Source organism: Panthera tigris, chromosome B2, assembly GCF_018350195.1.
Source record: "Panthera tigris isolate Pti1 chromosome B2, P.tigris_Pti1_mat1.1, whole genome shotgun sequence".
In the NCBI taxonomy this organism is placed as follows: domain Eukaryota; kingdom Metazoa; phylum Chordata; class Mammalia; order Carnivora; family Felidae; genus Panthera; species Panthera tigris.
Genome location: NC_056664.1, coordinates 69,687,042 through 69,712,369, shown reverse-complemented (window position 1 = coordinate 69,712,369; position 25,328 = coordinate 69,687,042). Strand labels below are relative to the sequence as shown.

The following is a 25,328-nucleotide window of genomic DNA, read 5'->3' as shown; positions in this document are numbered from 1 at the left end:
ACCGTTGCATGAATACATTAAGAATTATGAAATATATTTTAGTCTATTTTAGTTTGACATTGGGTTGTTTCCTTTTTTTGTCAAATGTAATTTTATTTTTTATATTAAATATAATTTATTGTCAAATTGGTTTCCATACAACACCTAGTGCTCATCCCAACAGGTGCCCTCTTCAATGCCCATCACCCACTTTCCCCTCTCCCCAACACCCCATTAACCCTCAGTTTGTTCTCAGTATTTAAGAGTCTCTTATGGTTTGCCTCCCTCCCTCTCTGTAACTTTTTTTTTCCCTTCCCCTGCCCCCTGGTCTTCTGTTAAGTTTCTCAGGATCCACATAAGAGTGAAAACATATGGTATCTGTTTTTCTCTGCCTGAGTTACTTCACTCAGCATAATACCCTCCAGTTCCATCCACAATGCTACAAATGGCCAGATTTCATTGTTTCTCATTGCCAAGTAGTATTCCATTGTATATATAAACCACATATTCCTTATCCATTCATCAGTGGATGGACATTTAGGCTTTTTCCATAATTTTGGCTATTGTTGAAAGTGCTGCTATAAACATTGGGGTACAAGTGCCCCTATGCCTCAGTACTCCTGTATCCCTTGGGTAAATTCCTAGCAGTGCTACTGCCGGGTCATAGGGTAGGTCTAGTTTTAACTTTTTGAGGAACCTCCACACTGTTTTCCAGAGTGGCTGCACCAGTTTACATTCCCACCAATAGTACAAGAGGGTTCCCGTTTCTCCACATCCTCTCCAGCATCTGTATTCTCCTGATTTGTTCATTTTAGCCACTCTGACCGGTGTGAGGTGGTATTTCTGTGTGGTTTTGATTGGTATTTCCCTGATGAGGAGTGATGTTGAGCATCTTTCCATGTGCCTGTTGGCCGTCTAGATGTCTTCTTTAGAAAAGTGTCTATTCATGTCTTCTGCCCATTTCTTCACTGGATTATTTGTTTTTTGGGTGTGGAGTTTGGTGAGTTCTTTACAGATTTTGGATACTAACCCTTTCTCTGATATGCCATTTGCAAATATATTTTCCCATTCTATTGGTCGCCTTTTAGTTTTGTTGATTGTTCCCTTTGCAGTGCAGAAGATTTTTATCTTGATGACGTCCCAATAGTTCATTTTTGCTTTTAATTCCCTTGCCTTTGGAGATGTGTTGAGTGAGAAATTATGGCTGAGGTCACAGAGGTTTTTTTCCTGTTTTCTCCTCTAGGGTTTTGATGGTTTTCTGTCTCACATTCAGGTCCTTCATCCATTTTGAGTTTATTTTTGTGAATGGTGTAAGAAACTGGTCTAGCTTCATTCTACTGAATGTTGCTGTCCAGTTCTCCCAGCACCATTTGTTAAAGAGACTGTCTGTTTTCCATTAGATACTCTTTTCTGTTTTGTCAAAGATTAGTTGGCCAGACATTGGGTTGTTTCAACTTTAGGACTCTCACACATAATGCTGCCATAGATACTCATGTACCTGACTTCTTATGCACATCACTCCCTATACACATTTACAACAGTTGTCCTTTATACTTAGAAGTATAGTTAGAAGTGGAATTGATGGGACATCAAGAATAAACATCTTCAACTTAGCTAGATAATTTAAACTTTCAACATGGCTAAACACCTAACCCTTCCATCTGCATGTGAATTCTCATTGTACTACATCCTACCAATACCTGATATGTTTAATGTTTTAATTTTTACTAATCTGGTGAATGCATGGTGCTCTTTCAAAATCATTCTAATTTGGATTTGCCTTATGATTATTGAGACGCAGTAACTTCTTGTTTATTGGTCATTAGAATTTCCTTTCTTTGAAGGACCTGTTCAGCCCTTTTCTTATTTTCCAATGAATTGCCTCTTTTTATTTTATTGATTTGTAGGAATTTTAATATTTCATGGATATTTCCATTTTGTGGTTTATCCTTTCATTCTCTGTTGCCTAGTGCTTAATTAATTAATTAATTTATATTTATTTATTTATTTATCTTAAATGTTTATTTATTTTGAGAGAGCAAGTTCAGGAGGGGCAGAGAGAGAGGGAGACAGAGAATTCCAAGCAGACTCTGCCCTCTCAGTGCAGAGCCTGATGCAGGGCTTGAACCCACTAACTGTGACATTGTGACCTGAGCTGAAACCAAGAGTCAGATGCTTAACCAACTGGGCCACCCAGTTGCCCCGCATAGTGCTTAATTTAAATTGATTCACATTTATCAAAATTGTCATTTATTCCTCTATTAGAATGGCATTATTTGTTGTTCCTACGAAGTAGCTCAAAATGGGAATGCTAAAATATTTTTTAAAAGGCATTCATACACTGTGCCTGTTTTTAAAAAATCATATAAAAGTACCATAATGAATGGAGAGTTTAAAAGAGAGAACAACAGGACAGAAAGAAAAGAGAAGAGGACCAGGGGCTACAAAGAAAAAAAAATCATGTAGAGAAGGAGTAGCCTGGGGACACAAGCTACATGCGTCAATCAGAATCACCAAGGTAGCTAGAAAATTGGGCATGAGGTAATTTTTTACTGATGGTTTTCATGCGAGATGCCCATCTTCAGTGTTCTGCTCCAGTCATCACCAGGTCTCAGATGTCAGTTTCTACCATTCAGTTATTTATACTCTGGGGACATTAAAAGAGAGCTCAAAAGGCAAACAACCCCAAGATTACACTGTGAGCTCGTTAAAGTGCCACTATGTTGCACGGTAGAATGAAAAAGACTTTAGAATTGAACTTCACTGTATTTCTAGATAATCGTTTCTTCAGTTGGGGATAACATGGTCCTACCACCAAACTACTCAATTTTGCAAATAACCAAACTTGATACAGAGTTTACACTTCCTTAAAATAATGCTGTTAGAGGAGAGATGAATAAACATCACGTATTAAGTTGGGTTTTCTGAATGGTAGTGGGAGATATCTTCCACGACTAATGGTACATTATTTGTCCCTCTCTATAACTTTGAATAACAAAGTGATTTTTAGTGGATTTTTTCTTTAGTTATAAATAGATAGATATCCATTTATTTAACCTAAAGAAGGCTGACACAGTAACAGTGTTCTTAATAAAATATGTTTTGTGATCAAGTTAAAAAAAACTTTTAATGGAGTTAACTTCTGCAATTTTATTTAAAGAAACTTTAAATGTTTTTCAAGCTATTACCTAACAACACTATAATCTCTTTGTGAAAGGTATAAGTGTCCATTATGGAACTGAAGAATAATATAGTTCTTTATCGCTTTTTACTTCTGTGCCTTCCCTCAAATAGGCTGTCAAAGAACCTTTCTGATGTAATTGCAGTTGTGATAATGGCACGTCCTACCACGTGTTAGTTTTTGGTTTCTTATCTGCTATGTGTTCTGAAAACACATAGAAAAGCTTCTTTGGAATTTCATGGTAAAAAAAGAATCTAGACGGTCCTGAAGGAGCATGAGCATAATGGCTAAAAATAAAAGTAATATTTTCACGTTCTAAAATTGCACCAGTGTTTAAAAATATGCATGTCTCATATTATTTGACTCTTATCTTAATTATATAAGATAGCTACTATTATTATGTTTAATTTTAAGGATAAGTAAATGAGACTCTGATAGGTCATTCTCCAATAAGTGAGAATCCTGGGTGGCATCTTTTTATCTTTTTGAATTCCCCTTCAAAAACTAATGCAGCGATTGTGTAGGCAGGCAAACAAACAAAATGCCCATGTACAATACCTACTACAAAGCAGGGTAACAACAAATTCTCATGAATCTCAAATAGTGTGGGAAGGGACCAAATTCTAATAGCGACTGGGTTCACATAATACCAGTGACTGTGTGTTGGAATGCGGGAAAAAGAAACAAACAAACATGGCCCCCAAATAAAAACCGTAAAGTTAGATTGGATAATCCATGAACAGGGGTGGAAGCTGGGAGGAGACCTGGCAGGCTCCAATGAGAATGAGGTGAGGGGAAAAGGACTATAGAAAGACCTAATATTATTGGTAGGTCTGGACCCTATGAACCTGCCAAACTAACCAAATGGAGCTCCTTCCAGTTCATAGTCTTGTACTAAAAAGATATTGATGGGAAGAGAATTCAAATTGAGATTGTTAGCTGGATTTATATCTCTAAAATAATTTGAGATAAAGTCTATGAGCTGGCATTTGGGTTATTGACCTGGAGAGTGCAAATACTGAATATTAGGGATGTGGCTGCTCTCTCCCTTCAAGCCGCAGGGACCACAAAGTGACTTCAGGAATTTACAGTACAGTTGCCCCTCCAAACAATCAGGCATGTGGAGCCCAGCCCATCCTAGAAAATCCATTCTACTGACTAGTTAATCTAAGTTTGAGAACATGAACTAATATCAATTTTCCTACCCATGCAAATATAGTTCATATTTTAGTGGCTGTTTTCTTGTTTTATTTTTTAAACAGTAGACAAAGAAACATCTCTAAGAGAAATTCATAGCTTGTCTTCTCAAATTTCTCAAAAGTCTAAAGATATTGAGAGAAAATTTTGATGAAATATTTGTCATAATGTAAAGAATTTTCTTCGTGTAATTTCCCATCAAGTGGACTTCAAATCATGGGAAATGTGACTCCTGGCCATATTCTTTTCCTTTTGCAAGTATACACTGTTGCATTTTTAAAAATCTTACTTATAAATCAAATTCATTTTCAAGGCATTGTTGTGGTGGAATTTTTTTCACTTTTCCACAGAGGATTATTTATTTAGTAAGGTGCAAAGAATTTAAAAAGTGTCATCATAGTTTTAATAAAAAATGTATGACACAATAGTTTTTAAATCATCTAGTGAGTAAGTGCCCAGTCGAGGAGCTGATGTTCGTTAGCGCCTAAGCTCTAGCTGGGCCTCCCAAAATATGCGATTCTAACACAGGACAGCTTTCCTCACACAACCAGATTCAAAGATTTGTTCGAAAGGACAGAACCTCTGGGACACTATTAGTCTTCTAGGACTACCATAACAAATTACTATGTACTTAATGGCTTGAAGGAACAGAAATTTATTTTCTCACAATTCTTAAGGCCAGAAGTCTGAAATCAAGGTGTTGGCAGGCTGCAATCCCTCTGAAGCCTCTAGGGGTGAATCCTACATTGCCTCTTCCCCAGTTTTGGGTGTCCCCAAGCATCCTTGACTTATGGAAAGATACCTCCAATTTCTGCCTGTCTTCACATGGTCTTTTTTGTGTATGTTTCTATACCCTCTCTGCTTTTATAAGGACACCTGCTACTGGATTTAAGGCCCATCCTAATACAGGATGAACTTAACTTTAAGAGCCTTAACTTCATTATATCTGCAAAGACCTTTTTCCAAATAAAGTCATATTTGCAAGTTTCAGGTAGACTTATCTTTTTGAACGCCATGATTCAATCCACTATGAAGACTGATATATAGATAAGTAGGGGAGGTCTTTTCATATACTTAAAATCCATCTATCATATCTTGAAAATATATTTACTATTTATCAGTCTCATATGGAAAGATTATAGTATATTATTTCAAAATAGTAATTAACTTATCAACCTATGATATTTAATTAAAGGAGATATTTACACCTTGAGTTGATTCCCAGTCATGGTAAAACTAAATACACTTTCATAAGCATGAAAAGTTTTGTATTTAAGAAAATTCATACTTCATTATGAAGCTTCTCAGAATTGTGCATTATACATTAAATTCAGTTTCTTATACTGGGATGTTAAAAGGATAATCTTGTACCCTAGAAATAAAAGCCAAGTCATAAAATGATGAGGCACTTTTACAAAATAATTTAGTTTAATGCCTTCATTTTGGGCCATAACTTTATTGTTATTATTCTAGTTGTTGTTTTTACATTGTTCCTTCTTGGGTTCAATCAACTGTGAGGTCAGTGACCAGTAAATATGATATGCAACCAGGGAATTCTAAAACAACTGGAATTTTTCTATAACATAAAGAGAATTGAAGGGAAAATATTGTCTTCAATTTAATGTTTCTTTTGTATATTTCCCACATAGGAAACCTAAACAAATATTGTCAATTTATGAATAAAAGGAAAGCATCATATTCCTAACATGATGAGGCAGAAACAAATTTTAAATGAAAGTCACATAAAGGAGAAAATCATTGCATGTATTATTGTTGTCTTTCAGAGAGTATGGAGTTTTCAGGTGCGAGTGAGAGGAAGAAGCAGGTACAGAAATAGGTAAAGAGCCAGAGAGAGACTGAAATTGCTTTACATCACATACAGCAATGTTTGCTTGCTGCTCATCTTATAGTCTGGTAGGAAATACTTGTGTTTACTCCTGCCCAAGAAAAAGATTTAGCTGAGAAAGAGAAAGGCAGTAAAGACTACAGTACAGAATTGGTGAGCCTAACTTATTTGGGAGTCTGACTCTGTTCCTTTCTGTTTCTGTTTCTTCACCAGCAATATAAATTCTATGTAATCAAAATCTTACCCTACCTTATAAAACATTTTGTATGTAAACTCTGGGAATTCATATCTGGGAAAGAGAATATTGGAAAACCTCTGCTCTTTCTCAGGGCTGGTTCTTACAATGTCCGGTAATCTAGTTCAACAAAGATATTGATGCTCAGCAAACATTTTATCTGTCTCCCTACATTTTCCAATCTCTTTGCAGTAAGAAGGGACCTTGTGACTAGTTTTGGACAATGAAATGTAAGCTGAAGCAGTAAATCTCATTTCCTATTTAAGGCAAGGAAAAGCATCTCATGATTCTCTAGTTCTGCTCTTATCCCTTCAGGGTAAGAGTAAAGGTCACATGTTGTTAATGGTGGAACTACAAGTTTGCAACAGCCTGTATCTCTGAGCCATCACATAGAGTTCAGCACCCTGGAGAGTTCCAAACCCTACAGAAGGCTTTACATGAGTGAAAAATAAACTTTATATTTTAAGATATTGCGATTTGAGAATGGAATATCAAAACAACTTAAACCTATCCCAATATGTCTAATGTATCTGTATTATTTGGGATTAACTAATCTCTTAATAGAAGTGAAATAAAATTAAATGTTACAAAGTAGACAGAATCTGCTTTTTAAAAACTATACTCTTTCTGATGCTTTTGTTACTGTTGAAAGAAAAAGTTGTCTCGACATTCTTCACATGGATATATTAGTAATCATTATTTTCAATTTTACTAACAGAAATATCTATGACTACAAATTCCTCTTATATTTTTCTTGACCCTCATTAACTTAATCAGTTTTTTTTCCACACAATTAAAGTTGAATGGGAAAACCTGGAAACCATAAATTTCTTTATCAACTATTTTCTTCCATATATTTATAAATGAAATATAGTAAAGTCCATTATCTAGCATGACTTAATGGGAGTTTTGGCAAAACAAAAATTTAAATTCTCACATTTTTTAATTTAATGAAACCTAATAAGGTAGATTTGGAAAAATCACCAAAGCTTTGACGCACCCATCTAAATCATTCTCCTTTTTATGGAATTACATGACAGTCAGATTATGGCTGTTGTTCTTAAGCCTTTGAGCCATCTAAGTGAGCCCTTTCTTTAATAAATTTTTATATCTGCATTGAGACATCATCTCTTAGTGATCTTGACAAGAAAGGTACATATGACCCATCCACCCAGCTATAATCAGGGGAGATTACTAGTATATACTAAAATAACCTGCAACAAACTGTGCATAAGTTTCAAACTGTGCATCAAACTGTGCATAAGATTCCTTGGCATCAAACTGTGCATAAGATTCAAAGCTATTGTAATTACTTGTTGTACAGGTTCTCTGAGTAAATATTGATAACCTTCACTGATTAGAGATAGGTAGGTAGGAGCTATATGTTCTTTTTCTGTCAAGATCACTAATAGGTGATATGGTTCACTGAATACATATTTGAGACTAAATTCTCCTGAGCAGGAAGAAACATAGCCTGTTTTATATAGGTAATAGAAATCCCTCACTCCTATACACCCATGTGATATTATTAAAATAAATGATCATAATACAATTTAATAGTGCTTCAAGAGGTTATATTATCTAATAAGGAGATGCCAATTTTAAAGGGCATTTCCTGCTGCTTCATGTGGCATTATGAAGTTATATCAGGGTAAAGTGGAAGAGGAAGGAGACTGTTTGCTTCTAGCATACTTCTAGTGCCCCTTGGTATTTTTTTTTCTACTGGTGAAATATTATAAGAACTGGAACAATATAGATTTGTACTATAATCCCAGCAGGTAACATCGTTGCAGGATTTTCTTTCTGTATAACTATCAGGAAACAGTAATAATCTTGGGCTATTTAAACTAAGGCATGAATTAAACAACAACAACAAAAATCAACAGTTAACTATATTTATCTGCACATTTCCATGCTTTCAAATTGGACAAACAAGTGTCATTCTAAAGTATTTTATTCATCTAAATGAGGATTGAATGGAAGCACTGGGAAACATAAGGGCTTTATTCCAACAACAACAACAACAACAACAACAAAAATGTTATTTATGAAAGATAAGAGGAAAAGGCAGTAGTATGATGTATGCTTTAAAATTCCCTAAAAAGTACACTCTAAGACCAGGTGGATGACTGACCCACCATTGACTATATCTATGGATTGACCTCTTTTGCAAGATAATTAAGGCAATATGGTACTAAAATGAGTAATTAGATGTTAATTAAACTCTCGGGCTGGTAATTAGTAGGCAATCGTGGGGGTGTGCTTTTCATTATAAACTGGCAGCTGCACATTCATTTATTTTTGTTGTCTAGTGCTCTTTGCACAAAGACAGCATAAATAACCTAGGGAAATTAGTAGCCATTTTGATTTTGCATTTAAATTCAGCAAGTTAGTTTTATTGTTTAATTTCAGTTGAATCTCACACAACTGAGGGTGAATTTAAAGACCAAGGAGAGAAAATTTTCATTCAGAATATTTAGCAAAAGTATACATCCAATAAGCTTTACCCTACTGCTATCTTCATTTCTAATTTACTCCTGCCTGCCCCACCCACACCCTATATACGAACTAATAGCACCAATTCATTATAACCTGACCTTCCCTTTCCCCTAAGCTTTTATTCCTTGAAAAGTGAAAATGATCAGAAACCACTTAGAAACTAGAAAAATTCCACAAATAGCATCATATGTTTTGCAGCATGATCTAGCCCTGTTATTAAAAAGGAGATTCTTGGTAGATGCAAGTCTAAAAAAGAAACAAAGGAAATCCTAATGTGTTCTCCCACAGGAACAGAAGGTTTCACTCCCTTTTAACAGGCTCTTTATGAATACTCTTTGAAGGGAAAATCATAGTGCTTTTAATAAAAGTCCTTTCTTTTGGTTTCCTTCCCAAACTGCATTTCTTTTCCTATACTTTATGGATCACAGTTTATTAAAAGGATTCAATCTACAAAGGAGGAGAGAATTAATATGCTACTTCCTAAAGGGGTCAGGAACATTGTAGTCTCATCTTTCCTCTATTTTAACTTGATTTTATATTTCAGCATAAGTCTACTTGAATCAATAATAGACGATATTCTTATATTCTAAAGAAACAGAATAGAATAGAATTATAGATAGAATACATTTGAAATGCTCAAATCATAATATATATGTATACATGTATCTGTACAGATGGATAGTTATTAATGATTACCTAGTAAAATAAGTAGCAGCCAACAGATGATTTGAAAAACATGATAAAATACAAACATTAATATAATAAAACAGAAAGAGCTAACATTTTCTGAACTTGTATGTATAAGGAACTAAAATTTTATGTTTTACAAGCATAGTCTCATTTAAATGTCAAAACAGTGCAATTTATTATCTTAGTCTTACAAGTTAGGGAACTTAGGCATGGCAAGGTTAATTAACTATGTAAAATAGGTTTAGTAAATACTTATCTCCATTATAAATGCAACTAAATAAAATATTTGACATATGTATTTTAATATATAATACATAAGCATGTAAAATATTAATAAACATATATGTAATAATGTATATATATAATTAATATATATTATATATAAAACATATTTTATATAATTGAACTGCATATAATACATAAATAATTGAACTGTATATAATTGAACTGTATATAATACATAATCAAACTGTATATAATTGAACTGTATATAATACATAAGCTGAATATACATATACAGTATATATGTATATACATAAACAGTACATATATACAGTATATTCAGTATATATGTATATACATAAACTGTATATAATACATAAATATCTGTTATAAATATATATTTATATTTATAATATAATAAATGTATTTTGTATTGTATAATAAATATGTATTATATATAATATAGTAAATAATAAATACGTACATGTAATAAATGTATACATAGAATAATAAATATATATAAATAATACATTTAATATGTAATACAAACATGTATGTGGAGTTGACCCTTGAACAGCATGGAGGTGAGAGGCACCAACCCCCTGTATAGTCAAAAATCTACATATAACTTTCGACTCCTCAAAAACTAAACTAATAGTCTACTGTTGACCAGAAGCTTTACCAATAAACTAACACATATTTTATGTAATATGTACTACATGCTATATTATTATAATAAAGCAGCCTAGAAAAAAGAAAATATTATTAAGAAAATAATAAGGAAGAAAAAAGACATTTACAGAACTGTACTGCATTTATTTAAAAAATCTTGGAATAAGTGGACCCATACAGTTCAAACCCATATTATTCAAGGGTCAGCTGTATATATTTAAAAAAAAAATCTCTGGTTGGTGATAGTTAATTCAATCAATCACAAATAAGTATTTATTAAACTCTGTTCTACATAGTTAATTAACCTTGCCATGCTTTACACAAGTGCAGAATGTTCAAATATATAGATCCTGAGGACAGGGAGAGAAAATTCTCATATCTGTGAGTTTTGCATTTGTATACATCTTGAGAATGTGACCTTGTTTACTACCTTTTGTTCTGAATTATTTTCTTTCAAGGATGTTTTTATACTACACAAGTGTAGTATCTTTCTCTGGAATGAAGATAGGCTTGCTTACATCCTTGGAAGATAATAGTATTACCCTCCAGAACAGAGATCTGGCATGCTATCCTTTATAAAGGATAAAGATTCAGATTTTCTAAGCTCAGGGTCCCTCTCCTGTAAGGCAGTCCTTTATGTGTTCCAGTGTTACTTGATCCTCTTTATATCTTTGTGGAAATTATTTGTTGTTGTTTTTTTAAATTGAAGTGGAAGTTAGTTTTCTTTAAGAAGTATAATTGGCACACAATATCGTATTAGTTTCATCATAGTTTTTCAACATTTTTATGCATTATGAAATTATCCCATGATAAGTTTAGTTATCACCTTTCACAATACAAAGTTATTAAAATATTATGGACTATGCTGTACATTACTACATCCTCATGACTCTTTTTATTTTTTTTAAGTTATTTATTTATTTTGAGAAAGAGAGACCACAAGCAGGGGAGGGGCAGAGAGAGAGAGAGAGAGAGAGAGAGAGAGAGAGAGAATCCTAAGTAGGCTCCTCACTGTCAGCACAGAGGCTGATGCAGGGCTCGACCCACAAGCTGTGGGATCATGACCTTTGCCAAAATCAAGAGTTGGACACTTGACTAACTGAACCACCCAGGTGCCCCCCTCCCTCACCCATGACTTATTTTATAACTGGAATTTTGGACCTCTTAATCCCTTTCATGTATTTGCCTATGCCCCAATCCTCCGCAGTTTGGTAACAAACATTTTGTTTTGTGTATCTATGAATCTGGTTCTGTTTTGTTTTATTTGTTCATTTGTTTTATTTTTTAGATTGTACATATAAATGAAATCATATGGCATTGGTGTTTCTCTCTGTGGTTTATTTCGCTTAATATAATACCTTCTAGATCTGTCCATGTCATCCCAAATAATAAGATTTTATTCTTTTTGTTATTTTTATAACTGAGGAATATTCCTGTGTGTGTGTGTGTGTGTGTGTGTGTGTGTGTGTGTGTGTGTGAAAAATCTTCTTTATCCATTCATCTATTGATGAACACTAAGGTTGCTTCCATGTCTTGGCTATTGCAAATAATGTTACAATGAACATAGAGATGCATGTATCTCTCTGGATTGGTGTTTTCGTTTTCTTTGTATTAATTGTCTGAAGTTAAATTGCTGGATCCGATGGTAATTCTATTTTTAAATTTTTGAGGAACTTTCACACCATTTACTTTTTTTCACAATTAACTTTTCCACTGACAGTGTAAGAGGGCTTCCTTTTCTCCACATCCTTGTCAATGCTTATTATTTCTTGTCTCTTTGACAATAGCTAATCTGACAGGGATAAAGTGATATTGTGGTTTTAATTTTGTATTTCCCTGTTGATTAGTGATGTTGGGCATCTTCTCATATGCCTATTCTCCATCTGTACGTCTTCTTGGGGAAAATGTCTATTAAGCTTCTCTTTTCAATTAGGTTATCTGATTTTTTAATATTAATTTGTATAAATTCTTCACATAGTTTGGATATTAGCGCCATATTGGATGGATGACATTCAGATGTCGTCTCCTATTCAGTAGGTTGCCTTTCCATTTTGTTGATGGTTTCCATCTCTGTGCATAGCTGTTTAGTTTGATGTGAAACTATTTGTTTATTTTTGCTTTTTTTTTTTGCCCTTGCTTGAGAAGACTAGTTCAAAACAATATTGCAAGCCTAATGTCAAAGGGTTTACTGCTTATGGTTTCTTTAAGGAGTTTATTGGTTTTTAAATGTTACATTCAAGTCTTTTTTTTTTAATTTTTTTTTCTTTTTTACGTTTATTTATTTTTGAGACAGAGAGAGACAGAGCATGAACAGGGGAGGGTCAGAGAGAGAGGGAGATACAGAATCTGAAACAGGTTCCAGGCTCTGAGCTGTCAGCACAGAGCCCGATGCGGGGCTTGAACTCACGACTGCGAGATCATGACCTGAGCCGAAGTCGGTCACCCAACCGACTGAGCCACCCAGGCGCCCCAAGTCTTTTTTTTTTTTTTTTAGTTTTATGTATTTATTTTGAGAAAGAGAGAGAGAGTGAGCGAGCATGCACAAGTGGGGTAGGGGCAAAGAGACAGGGAGAGAGAGAATCCCAAGCAGTTTCTGCACTGTCTGCACAGAGCCCAACATGGGGCTCGAACTTGCAAACTGTGAGATAATGACCTGTGCCAAAACCAAGAGTCAGACGCTTAACTGACTGAGCCACCCAGACACCCCTACATTCAAGTCTTTAATCTATTTTGAATGTATTATTATGTATGGTATAAGATAGTGGCCCAGTTTTACATAGCTGTCGTTTTCACATAGCTGTCCTGTTTTCCTAACACCATTTATTGAAGAGACTGTCTTTTGCCCATTGTATAGTCTTGCCTCCTTTGTCATATATATATAAACTGACCATATATGCATGGCTTAATTTCTGGGCTCTCTATTCTAATCTATTGATCTATGTGTCTGCTTATGTGCAAGTACCACACTGTTTTGATTATTATATCTTTGTACAGTTTGAAATCTGGAGCATCATACCTCTAGCTTGTTCTTCTTTCTCAAGATTGCTTTGGCTGCTTGAGGTCTTTTGTGGTTTCACAAAAATTTTATGATTATTCTAGTTCTGCAAAAAATTCCTTTGGTAATTTGGTGGGGATGGCACTAAATCTGTAGATTGCTGTAATTAGTATGGACATTTTAATAATATTAATTATTCCAGTCTACAGGCACAAAATATCTCTTTATTTGTGTCTTCTTCAATTTCTCTTTGATGTTTAATAGTTTTGAGAGTACAGGCTTTCACCTCCTTGGTCAAATTTATTTGCAATTATAAATGGGATTTTTTTTTAAATTCCTCTCTCTGATAGCTCATTATTAGTGTATAGAGACACAACTTATTTCTGTATGTTAATTTTGTATCCTGCAACTCTACCGAATTCATTTATTAGTTCTAATACTTTTTGGTGGAGGCTTTAAGGTTTTCTATATATAGTGTCATGTCCTTAGCAAAGAGTGACAGGTTTACTTCTTCCTTCCCAATTGGAATGACTTTAGTTCCTTTTCCTTCCTAATTGGCATGGCTAGGAGTTCCAGTACCATGTTGAATAAAAATGGAAAGCATGGGCATTTCAATCTTGTTTCTGAGTTTAGAGGAAAAGTTTTCAGCTCTTCACCATTGAGTATGATGTTAGCTGTGGGTTTGTTATATAGGGCCTTTATTATGTTGAGGTACATTCCCTCTATACTTAGTTGAGAATTTTATCATAAATGAATACTGAATTTAGTCTAATGCTTTTTTCTGCATCTGTTGAGATATGATTTTTATCTTTTTTTTTGTTAATGTGGTGTATCATCTTGATTCATTTGCAGATGTTGAATCATCCTTGCATCACTGGAATAAATCTTACTTGATCATGCAGTATGAGTCTTTTCATATATTGTTGAATTTGGTTTGCTAATATTTTGTTGAGGTTTTTGCATCCATGTTCATCAGGGATATTGGCCTATAATTTTCTTTTTCTCCCTTCGTTCCTTCCTTCCCTCCTTCCTTGCTTCCTTTCTTGCTTTTCTTTGATCATGTATATACATGGATTCAGTATCTGGATAATGCTGGCCTCATAAAATGAGTTTGGAAGTCTTCCTTTTTCTTCATTTTTTTTGGAATACTTTAAGAAGGATAGGAATTAGCTCTAGTTTAAATATTTGGTAGATTCACTTGTGAAGACATCTGGTTGTGGACTTTGCTTTCTGGGCAGTTTTTTTAAATTACTGCTTCAGTTTCATTACTTGTAATAAGTGTAGTGATATTTTCTATTTCGTTGTGATTCAGTCTGGGAAGTTTGTGTGCTTTTAGGAATTTATTCATTATAAGTTGTCCAATATGTTTGTGTATTATTGTTCATATGATCCTTCATATTTCTGTGGTGCCAAATGTAGCTTTTTCCCTTTCATTTCTGATTTTATTTATTTGAGTCTTCTTTCCTTTTTTCTTGATGTGTCTAGCTAGAGCTTTATAAATTTTACTTATCTTTTCAAAGATCCAGCATTTAGTTTCATTGATCTTTTGTATTTTTTAAAAATCTCTACTTCATTTATTTCTGCTCAGATCTTTATTTTCCTTTTACTGACTATGGGCTTTGTTTGTTCTTTTTTTTTTTTTTAGTTCCTTTAGGTATAAAATCAGATTGTTTTTCTTGTTTTATGTTAGACCTGTATCACTGTAAACTTCTCCTTAGAAGTGGTTTGCTGTATCCCATAGATTTTGGAAATTTGTGTTTCCATTTGCCTTGGGACATTTTTGTTATATTCTCTTTGATTTCTTCATTGACCCATTGATCTCATGTTGTAGCATGTTGTTTAGCCTCCACATGTTTTTCTTGTACTTGATTTTTAGTTCATATTGTGGTGGGAAAAAATGTTTAATATGATTTTAGTCTTCTTGAATTTAGTGAGACATGTGAATTGACACGATCTATCCTGGAGAATGTTCTGTGTGCAAGTTTTGGGATGATAATTTCTGTATATATCTATTAAATTTATCTGGTCTAAAGTATTAAGGTCATTTTTTCCCCATCGATTTTTTTGTCTAGATTATCCACATGTAATTATCCCATGTAAATGGGTATTAAGGTCCCCCACTTTTATTGTATTACTGTCACTTTTTCCATTTATGTCCTTTAATATTTGTTTCATATATTTAGGTGTCCCTATCTTGGGTATATAAATATTTACTAATGATTTATCTTCTTTGTATATTGACTCTTTTATAATTATGTAATGCTCTTCTTTGTCCTTTTTTATAGTCTTTGTTTTAAAGTTTGTTTTATCTGATATGAGTATTGCTACACCAGCTTTTTTTTTTTGTTTCTGTTTTCATAAAATACATTTTTCCATCCCTTCATTTTCAGTCTGTGTGTGTCTTTAGATATAAAGTGAGTCTCTTGGGGGAACCTGGGTGGCTCAGTTGATTAAGCAACCAGCTCTTGACTTTGGCTCAGGTCATGATCTCATGGTTCGTGGGTTCAAACGCCATATCAGGTTCCATGCTGACAGTGTGAACTTGCTTGGAATTCTCTCTCTCTCTCCCTCTCTCTGCCCCTTCCCTGCTCATGCACTCTCTGTCTCTCAAAATAAATAACTTAAAAAAATTTAAAGTGAGGTCTTGTAGGTAGCATGTATATGGGTTTTATTTCTTTTATCCATTCTGTCACGGTTTTTTTTTAATTGGATCATTTAGTCAATTTATATTCAACATAATTATCAGTAGGTATGTGTTTATTGCTATATTTTGGATTGTTTTCTGTTATTTATTTTTTTTGTTTGCTTTTTTGCAGTTATTCTCTGTTCCTTTCTTCTATCTTTCGTCTCTTCCCTTGTGGTTTGATGGTTTTATTTAGTGTTCTATTTGGTTCCTGTGCTTTTTAATTTTTTTTAATTTTTTGTTTTTAATTTTTTTAATATTTATTTATTTGAGAGAGAGAGACAGAGAGACAGAGAGACATAGCATGAGTGGGGGAGGGGCAGAGACAGAGGGAGACACAGAATCCTAAGCAGGCTCCAGGCTGAAGTGTCAACACAGACCCCGACATGGGGCTCAAACTCATGAACTGTTGAGATCCTAACCTGAGCCAAAGTGGGATGCTTAATTGACTGAGCCACTCAGCACCACCCCCCCCCACCGTGCTTTAAAATTCTTTTTATGTATCTATTGTAGGTTTTTGTTTTGTGGTTACCATGAGGGTCATTTATACTAACACATATACCAGTTTATTTTAAGCTGATAGTCACTTAAGTTTGAACACATTCTACAAGCACTACATTTTTACTCCTCCCACCCCATTAAATGTTTTTAACATGTTATTTGGTATCTTTTTATTTTGTGTATCCCTCAACACTTATTATAGTTACAGTTGTTAGTCCTTTAACTTTTATACTAACCTTTTAAGTGGCTGATTTACTGCCTTTGCTTTAGATTTGCTTTTAGCGGTGCTACTTTTTCTTATATTTTTCAAATATCTAGTTATGGCCTTTCCTTTTCCACTGAAAGAAGACCCTTTAGCCTTTCTTATGAGGCTGGTTTAGTGGTGATGAATTGCAAAATGCAATGATGAAAAGCAAAATTGCTTTTGCTTGTCTGGGAATCTCTCTCTCCTTCAACTCTGAATAGTAATTTTGCTGTCTACAGTATTCGTGGTTGTAGATTTTTCTCTTTCTGTGCCATTCCCTCTGGCCTGCAAAATTTTTGCTGAAAAAGCTCATAGTCTTATGAGCACTTCTTTGTATGTGACTCTGTTTTCTTTTGCTCCTTTTAAGATTTTTCTAACTTTGCCATTTTAATTATAATATGTCCTGGTGTGTATCTCTTTGCATTCATCTTGCTTGGGACTCTGTGCTTCCTGGACCTGAATTTACCCAGCTTAGGAAGTTTTCAGTTGTTATTTCTTCAAATGAATTTTTTTGTTCCTTTCTTTCTCTCTTCTCCTTCTGAGAGCCCTATAATGTGAATGTTAGTATGCTTGATAATATCCCAGAAGTCTCTTAGTCTTTTTTTTAAAAAAATTCTTTTTCCTTTTTGCTGTTCAGCTTGGATGATTTCTGCTATTGTGTTTTCCAGATCACTGATCCATTCTTCTGCATCCTTTAATCTGCTGTTGATTCCCTCTACTGTATTTTTCATTTAGCTCCTATATTCTTCGGCTCTAATTGGTTCTTTTTTAATATTCTGTATCTTTTGTTGAAGTTTCTACTGAATTTATCCACTCCTCTCAACTTTAGTGAAGATTTTTATGACAATTACTTTGAAACTTTTATCAGGCAGATTGGGTCTCTCCATTTCATTTAGTTCTTTTTCTGAGGTTTGTTGTCTTCTTTCATTTGTAACATTTCACTTTTTCCTCATTTTGTTTGATTTTCTACATTTTATCCTATGAATAGGTAGAATAGCTACCTCTCCCAGTCTTGAAGGAGTGGTCTTGTGTAGGAATGTCCCCACTGTTGACTGCATATCCTTAATGGCTTTGGCTGATTGGCTGGAGCTGGAGTATGTCCAGGCCAGGAATCCTGGGGTGTTCTGCTGTGTCACCACACTGATGGGATGGCCAGACCTTCATTGGCCTTTGGCCAGATGGTCCCAGGCACTCTGCACCAGAACTGTCTTGGTGATGTGGCATAAACTAGAGCAAATGTGGGCCAGGGGGCTTCCAGGATGCTCTGGCCAGGGTTACTCTATATAGAGCTGAGGTGGACATACTCAGACTGTTTTGTGCAGGGGGTACCTTGGTGGGATGGATGGGGCTTTCCTAGTGCATACCATTCTAGAGCTACCTTAGTGGGATGGATATAATTAGGGCAGGGGCCACCTTTTGGGGGATGGCTGGAGCTGGTGTGGGCTAGGGGCCCAAAGCTCACTACAGTGGCTCTAGCAGGTAGGCTAGAGCACCTAAATAGACCTGTCCTGCATGCACTATCAAGGTGAAGGGGAAATGTAAACCATGGCATTAACCAGCACCTTTGACCCCAGAGAGAGTTACAGCAGTTTTTCCACCACTTGACATATGCTCTAGGGTAAGTCATTTGTAATAGTTGCCCTTTAAACTACTGTTTGTTTGTTCTCTGTGCCTCAGGTTGGGGAAATCTTTGTGCGGACTCTCTAGTGATATCCCTCCTTTCTGTGGGTTGTCGCATGAGAGTTCCATGGTTACTGTGTTGCTGTCTCTCCTATCTTTAGCTATGTGGTCCTTCTATCCTTTGTTGTACAGAAACTGTTTAATAAGCCCCCAGTTCTTCAAGTGGAGTTGCTCTATATATAGGTGTAGATTGGTTGTGTCCATGGAAGTATGTGAGTTCAGAATCTTCCTATGCCCACTGTCTTGGACTCAGAAACCCTGGAAATTAGGTTTGAGGAAGTATGATAACTTCCGATGTTCTGACTGCTGACATTGGTGTGAGTAGTAAGTTCCTTTGTCTCTAATCTAGGTGTCTTGTGTCTGTTGGTAGCATCCACAAAACGGACAGGCTTACTTGTTAACTTACAAGTAGGGTGAAACCCTTCAAAAGTTCTTTCCTGCTTTCTGATTTTTCTCTAAGTTCAAAAAGTAGCAAAATTAACTTATTGATACTTTTACCTCTTTTTTATTCCCTCCAGATAGTGCTAAGGGCAGATGGAGATGAATATGAAAGAATATAAAAGGGCTCAAGAATGACAACTTGGCCAAAAAAGACACACAAACATAGACTTTAGGTGCTTTGGGTGTCTTACTCTATCACATGTTCTTGGAGCATTTGAGACTAATTAACCTGCTAACAAGACCCATATTCCTCTGAAAAGTTCATCTATCCCACATTCTTTCTCTAACAAGGTCTTGAATATTTCCCCCCTAAAGCACAAGCTGACAGCATGAATATAGTTCAGTCATAGAAAATCAGGTCTTTAAAAGAGCTCTTCTGTTGAAGGATAGCAATTCCCTGGAAACCAGGTAATAAACTCTGGCTTCTTTTTAGTGGCAACTGAAAATGATCTCCTTCTTAAACCTTTCTTTCATAATCCTAGATGTATTATAAAATGATACTCCTAACAGTGATCACAGTTTTTAGGTTTATATCTACAATAGCAAGTGTATTCTATAATCATGTAAATATTATTTTACCAACACCAAAACATCACTATGATTTTTAAAAGGGATAACAATCTTTATGTAAGCCAATTTGGTAATAAATTATCTTAAAAATAAAAAAAATAATTAAAATAAAGATCATGCTAAATAAAATGGATCTATTTTGCTGTAGGAAACAAATAGTTAAAACATCTAGAAAAATTCTATAGTAACTTTCATGGGTTTTACATTTATACCCAAGACAACTGGTTTATTTGGGATTTGTTTGTATGGCTCTATTTAACTGTCAGAATTAAAGGCTAGTGCTCAAGTTTTCTGCACCCTCTGCACATCCAGACTATCTTGGACTTGCAAAGCAGTCCATTATGTTTCTGGAAGGTCAGTAAAGTATGCCTTTGCTGTGTGAGGTGGGGTAATGCTTGCTATTTTAACAAACCAATTCCCAGATTTTAACAAACCAATTTAACAAACCAATTCAGTGCCCTAATATAGTAAATGCTTATTTTTCACTATGCTGTGCAGGTGCTTTTGGTTACTGGGTTAGAGAATTCTACTTCATGTAGTCATTTAGACACCCAGGATATTGGAGGTTATAACATCAACAAACAAATGTCTTCCAAGATCATCTCGAATTCATATTCAGCTGACAGAGGGAAAGAGAACATAGTAAACTATTTCCACTTCAAAACTACCTTGACCTGAAAGTGTCACATATTATTTCTGCTCACATTCCACTGGCAGGAATCAAGTACAAGCCCCACTGAGATACAAGGATGACTGGCAAGTATAATCTATGACTGAGTGGTCACTTCTTAAAGATAACTTCAAACTACTGAAGTAGGTCATGAGTATCCAGTAGAGTAGCTAGCATCATTTTCCACTGTTAACCATTACTCTCCAAGCCACCTTTAGAGACCTCTCAGTATCTCAATAATATATTCATTTATTCTTATGAAATATTACAAATGAACCTGAAAATAATTGTGTAGCTATATGGAGCCACTGATTCATCATACTACAAATAAGGTAGTATAAACTTGTCCACACTTATGTTATTATGACCAGTGTAGTCACAATGGGGCAATCTGTACAAGATAGGATGAAAATAGTAGCTCATCCTCCTCTCTGTCACAGATGGCTTTAAGTGCAATGAGATGATTTAAAGAAATAAAAATTGACAATTTTTAAAAAGTGTTTTTTTAAAAATCAAAAGTGGAAGACTACAACGGCACGGGGGTGTGGTGCAGGTCCCTACTGGAGCTACGTCGGACGCGTCGGATCTTCTTCAAGGAACCATGTCGAGGCAAGAAGCAGACGCCAACGCCTCCTCGTGGGTCATTGCGACCCGACGAAGCTCGGCAGTGTCCCGGGCTCCAGAAAGGAGGCTTTCTTTCAAATCGAAGGATTCAAATCGAAGAGGTCAGGGGGTCCCTAAGGGCGGCAGAGGTGGCGGCTGGAGGAATTCCTCTGGTCTTCCGCAGCCTGTGGCGCCTGGTGCCCACGAACCGCCGCTCTGCTTTGGATTGAAGAACATGTGGGTTGGCGCTGTGATCGGTCGTGGTGGGTCAAAAATAAAAGACATACAAAGTACAACAAACACAAAAATACAGATAATAAAAGGTTATCCTGATGCACAGGTCAAGATATTCGGTGGCAAGGGTATGAAGGCCAAGGCCAAAACAGCGACAGATAATGTTAAACAACAAGAAAGTTACAGTTTAAAGCCTAGAATTGACTTACCTGCAATTAAGAAAAATTTTTACAAGGAGTCAGAAGCAACAAGTTCAATGTCACAAGAGCAAGTAGAAAGTTGGAGGAAAGAAAATTATAATATAATGTGTGATGACTTGAAAAATGGTCAGAAGCTTCAGATACCAAATCCTACCTGTACTTTTGAGGACGCCTTTAAACATTACCCTGAGGTTGTGGAAAACATTAAAAAGGCAGGTTTCAGGAAGCCGACACCAATTCAGTCACAGACATGGCCAATAGTCCTACAAGGAATAGATCTTATAGGAGTATCCCAAACTGGAACAGGGAAGACATTGTCCTACCTAATGCCTGGATTCATCCATCTCGATTTACAGCCTGTAATTAGAGAAAAAAGGAACGGACCCGGAATGTTAGTCCTTATACCCACTAGGGAATTAGCTCTTCAAGTACAAGCGGAATGTTCTAAGTATTCATATAAAGGCCTTAAAAGTGTTTGTATATATGGTGGAGGAAATAGAAATGGTCAGATACAAGAACTGAAAAAAGGAGTAGATATTATTATTGCAACTCCTGGAAGACTGAATGATCTACAAATGAATAACTTTGTCGACCTCAGAAGCATAACTTACTTGGTATTAGATGAAGCTGACAAGATGCTAGACATGGGATTTGAACCCCAGATAATGAAGATTTTATTAGATGTGCGCCCAGACAGGCAGACAATTATGACGAGTGCAACGTGGCCATATGCTGTCCGTCGACTTGCACAGTCTTATTTAAAAGAGCCCATGATTGTATATGCTGGTACTTTGGACCTAATTGCAGTAAGTACGGTGAAACAAAACATAATTGTCACCACAGAAGAAGAGAAGCGATCTCATATCCAAACTTTTCTAGAAAACATGTCTCCCAAAGACAAAGTCATCGTGTTTGTTAGTAGAAAAGCTGTTGCCGATCACTTATCAAGTGACCTGATCCTGCAACATATATCAGTGGAGTCCCTTCACGGCAACAGAGAACAGAAAGACCGAGAGAAAGTATTAGAAAACTTTAAAACAGGTAAAATAAGAATACTGATTGCAACAGACTTAGGATCTCGAGGTCTTTATGTCCACGACATCACACATGTTTATAATTACGATTTCCCCCGGAACATTGAAGAATATGTACATAGAGTAGGCCGCACAGGAAGGGCAGGGAAGACTGGAATGTCTATTACCCTCATCACTAGAAATGACTGGAGGATCGCTGGTGAGTTAATTAACATTCTGGAAAGAACACATCAGAATGTCCCAGATGAACTTATGGCAATGGCCGAGAGATACAAGGCAAATAAACTGAGAAGAGAAATGGAAAAATTGGGAAAACCCCAAGGAAAACCTAAGAAATGTTATTACTAATGTCCTTGTTGAAAAGTGGTACCAGCCTACCTATAGGAGATTTCGAGACTTTAGAGATACTATTTAGGATATGTGGAAATATTGCAAACATGCTGGCTCTATGAAGAGATGACTGATTCTAAAATAGTGTTTAAAAAGGTGGAATTCAATATTTTATACCTTCTTTAATAAAATCAAACATTTAAACTTGAAAAAAAATAAATAAATAAAAATAAAAAATAAAAATCAAAAGTGATCCATATATTTATTATAGCCAAATATTACATTAAACTCATTCAAACACAATTCAAACTGTGAAAATATAATCCTTAATATATGCTAAGGTCAGTGAGACACATGAGAAATTCTCAGTAAATGTAAGTTATGTAAAGTGAAGCTGTTCATACAGCTTTATTTGTACTTCTGTTCCCATGGTGAAAACATTTGATATTTATAAGTAAGTGTAACTTTTCCATTTTAATCAGATTTTCTTTGGGAGCCAGGGCCATCTTGTATTTTCACTTCCAACATGGTTATTATGTTATCTTTACAGAACTCACATGAGGAAAGGATTATTTTACTAAAATTGACTTTGAAAAGGTATTTTGTGTTGTTTTCCCATTTAAATATGGTTAAGGCTAAGTTATTTCAAGGAAAAAGCTGAGAAGCATATAGCCCCAAATCCCAGGTATAAAGCAGACATTAGTTTAGTGGGAGAAGTTCATTGGTATTCTATGTAAACAGTATCACTAAGTGAGATTAGATCTGTTAGATTATACATTTTAAAAATTCTGTAGGTGCTGATTTTTCCATTTGCATCCACAGGATACTCTCCCTTTGGAAGTAGACTTGTGGCCCAGTGAGTGTCATTTCTGTCTATAGAATTCTATTTTCTCATGCAAATGGCTTGCACTAATAAAAAGCAAGGCAGTTCTAAAAGACAAAAAAAGGCAGCTCTATCTAGTAGTGAAATAGGACTTTTCTAGGGACATGACAGGGGGAGAGGAGGGAGGGAGAATCATTTTAATTGTGGCAAATCTTAGTAGAAGCAGAGAGAAGCTATTATGAAGGAAAAGACGTACTACGGCCTGTCCGAATCAGAAGTTTCATTTTTAGGCCAGAATCTGCAGAGTATAAAAATAGTGCTTATGTTTGTTGAAAGGTCAACATTGAAAAAGGACTTTTTCAGGCATATCTAGATTTGTCAAATAAATGCTTATAATTTTTCATTTATTCTTGATGTGATCCTTTTGTGGGTTTTAAAAGCTGTGGTGTTACCAGTTACCCCAACTATTTGGCCAGAGTCCTTTTAGTAGATAAAATATTGTCTAAGGTCATGTTCACACTGCTCTTTGTTAATCCATAGTTATGTTCTTGCTATTTAATCAAGCTATTGTCTCAACATATCAAGCATTTAATATATGCAAAAATAAATATAAAAATTATTACATCCAGTCCCTACATGTATGTATCCAATCTTATGACTTATGCCATTTTAAGCTGCATGTCTTTCAGTCATAAACCTTTTTTCAAACTGAAGACTTTAGTAAAACATCAATAAACAGCATAAACATGGAAGAAGAGAAATGAAAGTAGAAAATAGGGGATACAGAAAATACTTGCTCAGTTTTTTAATAGACATTTTATTTGAATAGTTCTAGATTTACAGAAGTTATGAAGAGTACAGAGAGTTCCCAGATATCCTACACCCAGGTTTCTCTATCATTAACATCTTGTATTACTATAGTTAGTAATTTGTCACAGCTAATGAACCAATATTATTATGTTATTAACTGAAGTCCATACTTTATTCAGATTTTCTTTATTTTTACCAAATAACCTTTTTCTATTCCAGGATCCCATTCCCGATACCACATCCATTTATTTGTGATGTGTCCTACTTCCTCTTGGCTGTGTTTCTCAGTGATGGGTTTTGGGGAGAAAACCCACAAGTTAAAGTACCATACTCATCATGACCAAGTGTATCTTATCAATATGACTTATCACTTTTGGTTCCCTTGAACTCCTGGCTGAAGAAGTATTTGTCATATTTCTCCACCATATTATTCTTTTCTCCTTTTTTTTCCATACTATACTCTTTGGAAGGAAGTAACTGTATGCAACTCACACTAAGGAATGGGGAATTGTGGTTTACCTCTGTGAATGAGGAATATTGTATAAACTATTTGGAATTCTTCTGAGTAAGAAATTTATCTATTCTCCTGATTTATTTATTCAGTCACTCATTTATATTAGTATAGACTCATCAATAATTATTTTACATTTTGTATTATAATCCAATAGAAGTGCTTTTTTGTTGTTGTTCAAATTATTCTAGCATTGGCTATTGAGAACTCTTTCAGTTGAGTCCTGTATCTCTTTGACATAGCATCATTATGTATTTTTTTGTTTGTATGTTTTGTTTCTGTTTTTCAGAGGGTTTTTTTTAGCATTACAAGATGTTCCAAGTGCGTCTTTTTTTTAGTTTTTATTTAAATTCCAGTTAGTTAGCATACAGTGAATATTAGTTTCAAGTGTACAATTTAGTGATTCAACACTTCCATACATTACCCAGTGCTCATTACAACAAGTGCACTCTTAATCCTCATCACCTATTTAACCCAT

The 25,328-nt window shown here is 35.0% G+C and overlaps 1 protein-coding gene and 1 long non-coding RNA gene across 2 annotated transcripts in view; both read left to right on the top strand.

Moving 5' to 3' along the window:
• LOC122238674 overlaps positions 1-25,328 on the top strand; it is a 271,665-nt gene that overhangs the window by 168,279 nt on the left and 78,058 nt on the right. The window lies entirely within an intron of this gene.
• On the top strand, positions 20,901-22,859 carry LOC122238673 (probable ATP-dependent RNA helicase DDX43). The gene has a single exon (XM_042986698.1). The coding sequence runs from the start codon at positions 20,907-20,909 to the stop codon at positions 22,722-22,724; it is 1,818 nt and encodes a 605-aa protein (XP_042842632.1). The 5' UTR covers positions 20,901-20,906; the 3' UTR covers positions 22,725-22,859.

Coding starts and splice junctions, on each gene's coding strand:
- LOC122238673 (XM_042986698.1), top strand. CDS start 20,907: ATGTCGAGGCAAGAAGCAGACGCCAACGCCTCCTCGTGGGTCATTGCG.